The sequence below is a fragment of the Trematomus bernacchii genome, unplaced genomic scaffold (assembly GCF_902827165.1).
Source record: "Trematomus bernacchii unplaced genomic scaffold, fTreBer1.1, whole genome shotgun sequence".
In the NCBI taxonomy this organism is placed as follows: domain Eukaryota; kingdom Metazoa; phylum Chordata; class Actinopteri; order Perciformes; family Nototheniidae; genus Trematomus; species Trematomus bernacchii.
In genome coordinates, this window is record NW_022987662.1 from 1,308,733 (window position 1) to 1,319,728 (window position 10,996).

Consider the following 10,996-nt stretch of genomic DNA (forward strand, 5'->3'; position numbering starts at 1 on the left):
CAGATCTGTGTGTACCGCAGTGTAGACTGAGACTTTTATTTTGAAAGTCTACGCAGGAAGTATCATAGTTTGTCTGCAAGTTTGACGTAGTCCAGGTCCAGCCTTATGACAATTAATATTGGGAGCGACCTCACGCGGCCTTTACCGGACGACCTCTCAGAACCGGCAGATAACCCCGGTGGGGGGGCAGCTGGTGGGGGACACGTGTCTGAGTGTGTGTCGACGGTAAACGTTTCTGGGTCAGGTAAAAAACACATACGGGGGCGCATCTCAGACCGAATGCACTCGTTAACCTCAGGCGCGTGCCCACCAGTCCGCGGAGGCGACGGTAGCGCGCGCTGATGTGTCTGTCTGCATCTGGTGCGAGAGGAGGACCGCGCGCACCGGTTTAACGTTACCTGCCGGTGCCTGGAGGCGGGGTGCACGATCCACCGGACACACACACACTCGTTGTATAACGATTGTCCGGTGCCGTGATTTTCCGCACACCGTACATAAAAAGAACTCACCAAGTTCACTCGTGCACGAACCGTCTTCACGCGCACATCAGCTGCTAAAACGGAACCAAGGGTCTGGCTCCGGAACGCACGAGCGATGACTTTAGGACATCACTGATTCACTTCACGAGCCAAAATGTAATGTTTATATTTACCGTGTCGTCCGTCCGTTAGGCACGCGGACCCTGACGGTCGTCGCTCTCTCTCTCCTCTCTTTCTCGCTCGATCTCTCTCGCTCACTCTCTCTCTCTCTCTCCCTCCTCGCGCTCTACCGGGTCTTCTCTCCCCGCTGCTGCTAGCGCTCCCCGCCTGCTCTCTCTCTCTCTCCAACCGGCCTGCTCTCTCTCACGAGCCGCAGAGGCTGCCGCACCGGAGAGTTTCCGCGAGGTCCTAAAGTCTACATCTACAGCACGCACGTGCACGTACATGCATGTGAAGACAGGTGGATCAGAAGTACAATCATTTTCCAAAAATAAACATAACTTAAGTCAACCTTTAAAGTAGTTCACGTTCAGCAGCATACACTGACTTTGTCACAGGTTTTCTCTGAATCTTAAGCACACTGATGTTACCTGTTTTCTATCTGAGCTGTTCAAGAGAGAAAGATACATCTAAAAAATCTAAAAAAGTGCCATAATTAGTTTTTAAAATGCAGAATTAGTTTTTCTTGATGATAACAAAATAGTTGGTGAATACTATGTTAGAGAGAGTTTGGACTACAAACAAACAGTTACGTCCGTTTTATTAATAAAGCCCAATATCACAAATCAGCCCTGTTCTTTTCAACCTTTGCTTTGGATAAGCAATAACTCCAGAAAACGTGTTTTCCACACTTATAACCCAAAAGGGCAACACATTTACCCATGTTCTTGCTTGGTGGATTCTTTCTATAACTCCCCTCTCTGCATGTTCCTCAACAGGTGAAGCTGCATCATGCTGCAACACGTTGAAACCTGCTCTCCTCTAACTGCACAGAAACATAGGAAAAGCAGTAAATGAAGTATAACAGGGTATATGCAGGAATCCTGAAGTCAAATGTAATACCTTTTAAGACCTTTTTTAAGACCCTTTCCATACATTTTAAGACCTCATCGCCACTTGGAGTTTTAACCGGTTACATTGGCGACACACCTTACCTCACATTTACTATATACAGTATTGATTGTCCTTCCTCCTTATCTTCCAACCATTTGGACGCAAACTTGCATTTCCCCATAACGATGTTGTTTAACAACCGGCGTAAACGGACCTTCGCGCGCTATCAAGCAGTGAGCGTGCGATGTCCTGTTCAGATGACGTCAAATCCAACGGGATGGCATAAATAAACTACACAGAATCACACTACACACCTACGCAATGATTACATTCAGGCAGACTGTAGAATACAACCTCTTTGGACAATTTATATACTTATTGAAAACAAGCTACAAAATGTAATACCTTGGAAAATGCCGTTTAATACTTTTTAATAGCGTTAATTTTCACTAAATTGATTTATCAACTTTTAATACTTTTTAGGACCCCGCGGACACCCTGAAAAACGGATCAGAGGGGTCTTGAGTGACCGGGTCATGATTTTTGGAAAAAAAGAGACTGCTGTTGACATTTTTAAGTGTGTTATTCTTTTTGCGACCCACAAGCTGAGTGCTATCTAGATCCTTTATATTGTAGCTGATATCTATAAAACTCTGCAACACATACGAAAACAATTTAGATGAAAACATACAGTACCGGTATGTATTTGATTTGAAGGTTTGCTGTCCCTTTAAACACTACTAGGTGTAGTTGTAAAAGATTTCGAAATGTGTGTGGTCTTTCTCTGTTTACCAATTTTTGGAGAAATAGACACATAAAGTAATTCTTACTAGGGATGCAACCTTTGTTTACATAATTGGTAAATGTGTTTATTATTTACTTCCTTTAATAAATGAGTCCATATCTTGTCATAGAGGATCTAATACGCTCACTGTATGTGTAAGTTATATATAAGCAAATCCAAGCATTTATTAAGATTAAACAAGATATTTTTTTACTTTAACCCTTAAAAAATGACTTAAAAGTGCTGTTTATTATTAATACTGACTTTGAACTATTGTCAATGAAATAAAATTGACTTTAATTGCATTATAAACCGTTGATTTTTGCTTCAGAGCAGAAGATTAAACTCAGTTTGACCTCTGAAAGTGTTAAGATCCCTAATAAACAGGGTCATAACTGCACTGTTGTTGGGGGGTTATTTATAGCAGTCAATGAGGTCACCAACAACAGACAACCTCAATGAGCTTTATTCAGTTGAACACACACACACACACACACACACACACACACACACACACACACACGGGAAAAGTGAGAACTGGTCATCCATACTAATAAGGACACTGAATCAGGGAAAAGGTAAAACAGTCTTACATAGCGGAGAGAAAGTGGGTGTTTATTTATAGGAACTGGGTTATGAAGATGAAAAACATTGGCTTGGTTTTGGCTCTGATGTTTGTGGTCAGTTTGGGTACACATGATGACATTTCGTTTGCTATACTGGTACAATTAACTAAGTACATTTAACCAAGTACTACACTCAAGTTCAAATCCTACTTGTACTTTAATATTACCATTCTTTTCAACATTTCAGGTGTAACTGTTGTACTTTTTTACTTATTTAGGTCAATTACTACATTATGAGTTCATTAAATGTGATGCATTATACATTCGATTATGTTAACATCATACATAGTTGTTGAAAATATTTTAAACGTGAACAATAAAATGTTTTTCACACAAATGCATCAGTATTCAATGCTGTGCTTTAACACACTAATAGGGCTCTTTAGCATGAGTAATTCTGATACATAGTACACCTTGCTGCTTTAACTATATACTTTAACTTAAGATTTTGAATGCAGGTCTTCTTCTTCTAAAAATCAGCTTAAATACTATCATATTTATCAAGTACTCGCCTCCAGAGTTAACGTTGGTTTCGGAGTTGTTGCAAAAGCATTGGGTTCAGAAATGCTGTATTCCAGATGACACGAGTCAAGGAATTTTACAAATGGGTCACTTTCCAGGAATACAGCAGAGTGTTGTTTCCAACTTATTTCACAGGTTTATTTGATCAGTTATTGCAACACTGTTCACAAACATGAGCAAATCCGAAAGTTGAGGTCATGAAAGAGCTCTAGGAAAATTGTGGAAAGGTTTTTGGACACATCACATACCTGTGTTGTTATGTCGCTGCCAAGCCTTTTGTGTCCTGGGGGATTAGGACCGACAGTCACAAGGACAACAAAACACAAGAGTTTGACTTTAAATATTTTTTTATTACACACTCTTCACTCACAGTGTCAGCTCAGGCAGGTTCAGAGCTGAAGGTGTTTACAATTTCATGCCAGGACTCGTCTGCCCTGTCAATCTTGGTTCACACATTCAGACAGAAACAAAAGCTCATTCAGGTATTCATCATTCATCACACATGCAAGCTGTCAGTCAAACAATATGAAGGGCTGGTGAAGTCTCTAAAAAATATAATGTCCAACTAAAAACTGATTTTAAAATGTACAACAGTTACCTACAGCTTCCAAATCAAAGCCGTGTAATGCTAAAAACATATCTACCTGACATGATTCAAGCTCAGTAAGTCACTTTGGGTAATCTTTAATTATCATACAGATATCAGAAAATATTCTTGGGCTGCTGGTTATAGTTTAACATCCATGGAGAACTACGACTCCCACAATCCCCTGCATTTTACATAAAGCCTGAATCGAAGAGTAGCAAAGTGTGAAGAGTCATTTTGGACAGGCAGCGTTTGGAAAGCAAATTGAATAAACTCTTGTGAGATAATGTTTGATAAGGGGCACTTTAAAAGGTTAACGCATACGTCAAACTCACAAACAGTCAAAAATGTTTGTACTTACATTAAAGACATGAGAGAAGTCTTGTACTTGACTTCCAAGGAGCATTGCAGAAATGTCCAATAGGAGAGCGTGAATTGAGTTGAATGAGTCAATTTCTAAAGAAGGCTACGCTGTTTTGTCTCTGATTACAACAATGTCGTATTTCTTTTTTCCACAGTGGTGTAAAGAGACATTTCGCATGCAAGATTGGATTAAAAAAAACATGATTTTTTTTCTAAGGATCACGATTTCTGTCAGTTTTTCTTTCCTCTTCTCTTCCTGGTGTTGGGAACTGTGTCTGTATACATTATTTCTTCAATCAAAATGCAATAAATAATTGGTCACATAAGCAAATTATGTGGATATGAGTTTTTTTAACCAATTCAAGAAAGATATTGAGTCCATTTATTTTTCACTTATTTCTGTCATCACCATGTGACCCTTAATAACCAGGTTGGGCTACACTGACTTTTTAAAAGAATATTTATTTTTAAAAAAGGGGCATGAATACTTCCAGAGCCCACTTCTCCACCCATTTTGCTACTCTATTGCTACACTGTTGCAGCAAATGTTTTTTTTTATCCTACACACACACACACACACACACACACACACACACACACACACACACACACACACACACACACACACACACACACACACACACACACACACACACACACACACACACACACACACACACACACACACACACACACACACACACACACACACACACACACACACACACACACACACACACACACACACACACACACACACACACACACACACACACACACACACCTCCTCGACTGTAGTCCCACTGCAGTACCGAGTTACACAGAGAGGCCAGCACAACCTGAGCTGCTGTCATATCAGCACCATGGCACTAATCTGCCAGGTAACAAGAGCGGGACCTTAGCTTTCAGCCTTCAGCAGGAAGCGTCCCGTTAAAGCTTATCATCTCAGCAGGACCATACACATAAACACTCAAACTGAAAGACTACATGTCTAAACTCAAATCAAAGCAATAAATACTAAGCACACAGTGCCGAAACGTAAAACATTACTACACACTTCTCGTCTTTTTACCACTTCTCTTTACATCCTGTATTTCCATCCTGAAACTTTCCAGTTTTTTTTTTTATCCTTCACAAATTTCCGTAACATCTTTTCTTCACTTACTTGACCCTCGAAAAACGCAGAGCACACACACACACAGGCTACAGTACAAATCAGCAGGTTCCAGACTCCTTGTTTAGCTATGCACGATCAAATCAAACAAAAAGTTAAAACCACAGTGACATGACACACACACACAGAATCACAGCTATACATCAGTAGGGACCCAGCGGTCGTTTGGTGTCCAGCATCGTGATTGGTTGATTGGCAGAGGAGCTCTATTCCCCATTGGCTAACGATAAATATATGATGATATATAATAATCCCAGCAGGGTGAGTCTTCTTTGGCCGTGATCAAACGTCAGTCTGCCTGAGGAGAGAGGCATTAGCGCGTTATATCTCTGGTTCATGATAATATGTTGTAGTTATATTTGATTTTTGTAGAAATTAACCAATTTATATAAGCTAGCTTTAGAGTTAGGCTTTTTTAAACCTCAAAAAAAGTTAGCATCACTATAAAACACATTCACAGCATATCAAAAGGTGATAACAACCGTTTTCTGTTTTGTTTTTGCAAATTGATTACACAGAATCACTTACTGTTTTTGTTTGTCCTGCGATCATTTTAACCTGCTAAAGAGAGAAAGAAAGTTTGTCAGCAAATGTTTGTGCGGTGCTCAATCAAGTGCTACAGGTCTCTGCCAGAAACTGTAAAAAGAACCAGACCATAAAACAAGACTGTGCTTGGCAGGTGCTACACAAACCGAGTAGCTCCAGAGAGAAAACTCAATAGTGAACAGTCTAACAGTATTTCTCTTTAAACGTTATGACTTAACTGTGTTGAACAGGGGGCTGAAACCTGGCCTGCAGTCCGTCTGGCTGTTCGGGGTCGGCGGGTTAGTACTGCAGGTTAGCTTCTAATAAGTGTTAAGTCTGGACTCGGGGAACCAGGAAGTAGTTGCAGCGCCCCGTCTCCGCAGGCGGTCCTCTCCATAAAGGATGGCTAATGAGACGGCGTGTTAATGAAGCGAGAGAGCACCTGGAGAATAAGTGGTGTCTAATGGAGAATGCGCATGAGGGCACAGACACAGGAAGTCATGCAGGAGAAGCTGCACGTACAAAAGCATTTCACTTCTGAGCAAAACCTCATTTTATTTTGTTAAACGTTCGCTAGCTGATATGTTCTACCTAAAAGCTGTATCTGCAATCAATGCAGTATTATTATTTACTCCTAAAATGTGTCAATTTCAGTGTTTTTTGTCCATGTGTTACTTAAGGAAATGTTCTCGTCATGTGAGAAAGAGGACTGAGAAAATGTAACTTACATACAAAAAATGAATCAGGGAGAATATAATGTGATTTATATCAGCTAATCACATTTACCAGCTTTTTTGAACCCGTGTTCGTCCCATTGCAAAGACTCAGCATTGAAATGATCATGTTAGTGTAAAGTTTGTAAGCAAGGAGAGTGAGTAAAGAGGGGGGAAATAATTTAATGTGAAAATCTAAATTGAGATAATATCTTACCTCTGTCCTTCCCATTCAGCAATCTCTCCTCTTCCTCCCGAACATCATCTGCTCGGAAAGAGAATTAAAAGAAAAGTCAACAAATGAACATGTGTAAGGGCAAAATGTCAATCTTTTCCCAGATAAAAACATTTACAAGTAACTCTTGACCAAAATGGGGCGAAGCCTGCGAGCTAGTTCAGGCAGTCAACTCGAGCACCAATGATACATTAACATGTGACGCACCTCGTCCCTCTTACAACTAACCAAACACATTCTCCTAAACATGCCGCTCTATTTAAGCTGCCAGGTCTTCCTGCCTCTGCCTCGCTATGCTGCTGCTGCTGTGTTCACTTGCTATTGCTACGTTCATGTTCCTGCTGCTGTGTTTCATGTTGCTGCTGCTCGCCTGCCCCACCACCACCCCAGCTTCCACCCCAGCTCCACCCCAGCTTCCACCCCAGCTCCACCCCAGCTTCCACCCCAGCTTCCACCCCACCACCACCCCACCACCACCCCAGCTCCACCCCAGCTCCACCCCAGCTCCACCCCAGCTTCCACCCCAGCTTCCACCCCAGCTTCCACCCCAGCTTCCACCCCACCACCACCCCAGCTTCCACCCCCACCTCCACCCCAGCTCCACCCCAGCTTCCACCCCAGCTTCCACCCCACCACCACCCCAGCTCCACCCCAGCTTCCACCCCAGCTTCCACCCCAGCTTCCACCTGTAGGCTCGGGGAATAGTTATCTAATCATCACTCAATGTTCTTTGTAAATCTGTGGAGTGATGAGGCCCGAGCCTAGATGCCAAACTCAAACTATATGCTGCTTCTAATAAACATATTAAGAAACACGTGAGTTGTCTGACTGAACTGACAGAAACATAAAAGACAATATTTGACTTAATTTGTGAAATGGTGTTTGTTACGAATCTATGAACATGTGAAAAGAGAATCTGCAAGATACTATGGATACTATATATTGTGTATGTTAGCTTGTACCAGAGTGCAGCTCTTTGACCAGAGAGGACACGGTGTTGGTGATGGAGTCGGCTGCGACCAGAAGATCGTTCCTCAGGTTCCTTCTCGGGCCTGTGACAAGAAGATGGGAAAATAAGAGCTTCCTCCAAAGTTTTTTACAAACTTTAAAACCATTTGGGACACATTTCTGATTTCTAACACATGTTGTTGCTTTAATTTAAATCTTCCACACATTGTTGAGATAATGTGAAGCATTGATGTTCCATGTTAACATTGTTAAACAGGATTTCCTTGACAAATTGGCTACTTTTGATCCATTTATTCTGTGAAGTGGTTTGAATTACAGGCTGCAGTTTTTGCAGCGCACCATGAACTGTTAATACGGGGAAACTAATGTGAAACACTGGGTCAGAAACAACTGTTGCATTTGTGTTTGGAGCTGAGCAGAAATTTTATAACTCCATGTGGTGAACACAGCTGGAGTTACGACTCGACAATTGTTTTACAAATGAGCATTAACATTCCAACATGTTAGACCTTTGCAAACAAAAAAAATATAGAAATTCACAATTTAAAAGTAATTTGTAACCCTCCTATTGTCTTTGTTTTCCCCCCCTTACTTTGGTGTTCGCGGTCAAATTTGACCGGTCCTGTTTTAACTGCTATTACATTAACACAAAAACCATTAATCATCACCAAATGTCATTTAACACCCTTTCAAACTGTACATATTGTATCAGACTACTGGTATACATGAAAAACTGCAGTAAATATACAAAGAACAGACACTGAACATGTATTGCGTGTGCCAGGTGTGATCCATGTGGGGGGATGGGCACATAAGAGCGGGAAATGTGTCAAATTGTTCTGTCTGTGTGTGTGTTTGTGTGTGTTTGTGTGTGTGCCAGGTGTGATTCACATGGGGGGATGGGCACATAAGGGGGGAACACATCTAGAGTATGTGTGTTTGTGTGTGTTTGTGTGTTTTATCTGATCCGGATGGTTACTAATTCCTTTTCTTATGACGGTCATTTTTGACCGGGAACACCATGGGTGTTACAAAGTTGACTAAATCATCCAAAATCCAATGAAAGTGGTGATCAGCCATTTTATATGTTCAAATGTCTACTGTGAAGGATATCATAAAGCCTTAATGCAATCGAATGTAAAACAAAAAAGTTATGATTGATGAAAGTAGTAAATCGGTCAGATTTGACCCGAAGACAACAGGAGGGTTAAGAGAAGCAGGTAAATAGAACATTTTCCAATTTGTAAAATATCCAGTTCGAGTTATGACAACTACACGTTTTGTCAGAGACATTTTTGAGCTGACCAGAAAATTGTAAAACGTGTTGGATCCGATCTGCAAGAAACATCTCCCCTACGTGTTTTAAAGAGGACTTAGTATTGAACTCTGTCTTAAATAGCTTTAACTAAACCAAACCCCATTAGATATGTATGTCACTTGAGGGCAAGACCATTTAAAAGTATTACATAATGGTAGTTTTTTTACACTGCTGTAATTTCCAGACTTACCTTGGGCAAAAGCTTCTTGTACGTCACCGCCCACCCCAGCGAGTGAGTCTTGAGGATGGTACATGTGAGCGTGGGGAGACGCAGCAGCTACAGAGCGCACGATCGAAGGGCTCGGTCGAGAAGGAGAGGCGTGAGAAGAGCCAGCCGCCTGCGCCTGAAACATAGATTTAAAAAGGGTTGTTACACTTTATGGATTCCAGAAACATCTCACTTGTCATTTTTTTTGCAGCTGACATCACTTTTACAATGCAGTTTAAGTTCTGGTTACAGTTGGAAAAAGGTCAACTAATATATGCCCCAAAAAATTGTAAAATTGAGCTTTGTTTTGACATTCTGCAAGACAATAGGGCTGAACCCCACATTCACGCCACGCGAGTCCAACATAAGGGGGATAAACTTACTGCCTGTCGCTGCTCCTCATCCTACAGGGCCACAACAAGGGCAGTCGGAAACAAACAGAGAGGAAAAGGATGGAAAAGGAGAGGTCAGATACAGTCAGAGCTGGAAATGATTAAGGAGTGAAATAGCAGAGGGAAAAGTGAAGCTTGTTACTGCGAGGACAGAAACAGGGAGGTGTGACAAAGAACGGAAACGTTGTCCTCTACTGTGTGACAAATTCACCATGCTGAAATAAAAGCCTGTGTGTGTGTGTGTGTGTGTGTGTGTGTGTGTGTGTGTGTGTGTGTGTGTGTGTGTGTGTGTGTCACCTTGAGCAGCTTCATCAGTCCCTCGAGCTGTACCATCAGCTCCCTCCTGCTCTCTTGCAGAGACGACATCCTCTGCTCCAGCTCATCTTTCCTTTGTCTGCAAAACACATCATCCCTCCATTACTGTCACATAACAGAGAGTCGGGAGGCAGCAACAAAAACCCCACAGGAGGCACAAGACACTGACATTATTTGAGGTTACAAAAGGAGCACAATTACAGAAAGATGAAGACATTAAGAGCTATTATTGTAGACTTCCAGGCCACATTTACACATGTCTCACATCCCCAGATTTAATTTTGTACACCATTATTTGCACTAAGACAAATAAACAGCATTGATCTCCACGAGCACTAACCCTATGTGAGGACACTCATGGTCGGAGCAGTAATGGAAATTCACCACAATCTACTTAATGAGAAATAGAGTGATAGGATGCTCCATCGTCCCATTCCTGGCAGGCACTAACACACAATCCTCCAGACTGCTTGAGATGGTAACATGAGGTGAATGAGTGGATAAAACAAAGTAGGTGAACGGCCAAAAAGAAAATGGTGTGTGTGTGTGTGTGTGTGTGTGTCTCATTCACTGTCCCTCAGGTTGTGGCATGTGTATACATATTGGGCAGCAGGATGTGCCTTGTCTCCTTCTCCTAGGAGTATTTTCAGTCTTGAGAGGTCATTAACCTCCTTGAAAACCTGGGAGTTCAACTTGTTACAGTAAATGTTCCTTACTTTGTTAAATGTTGGCAC

The 10,996-nt window shown here is 41.6% G+C and overlaps 2 protein-coding genes across 5 annotated transcripts in view; both read right to left on the reverse strand.

The window, feature by feature from the left end:
* Positions 1 to 808, reverse strand: part of LOC117486998 (DNA (cytosine-5)-methyltransferase 3A-like) — a 52,494-nt gene extending 51,686 nt beyond the window's left edge. For all 4 annotated transcript variants that reach the window (XM_034135626.1, XM_034135624.1, XM_034135623.1 and 1 more), the window contains exon 1: positions 653 to 808. The gene's annotated coding sequence lies outside the window, so the exon portion shown is untranslated. The remainder of the gene's footprint in view (positions 1 to 652) is intronic.
* A 4,328-nt stretch (positions 809 to 5,136) lies between these two features.
* The window catches only part of dtnba (dystrobrevin, beta a), a gene marked incomplete in the record, with an annotated part of 20,992 nt that continues 15,132 nt past the window's right edge, over positions 5,137 to 10,996 (reverse strand). Inside the window, 7 exon segments of the mRNA XM_034135688.1 lie at positions 5,137 to 5,885; positions 6,116 to 6,145; positions 7,043 to 7,090; positions 8,023 to 8,112; positions 9,538 to 9,691; positions 9,939 to 9,959; positions 10,245 to 10,341. Of these exon segments, the coding sequence (XP_033991579.1) occupies positions 6,141 to 6,145; positions 7,043 to 7,090; positions 8,023 to 8,112; positions 9,538 to 9,691; positions 9,939 to 9,959; positions 10,245 to 10,341 (415 nt within the window).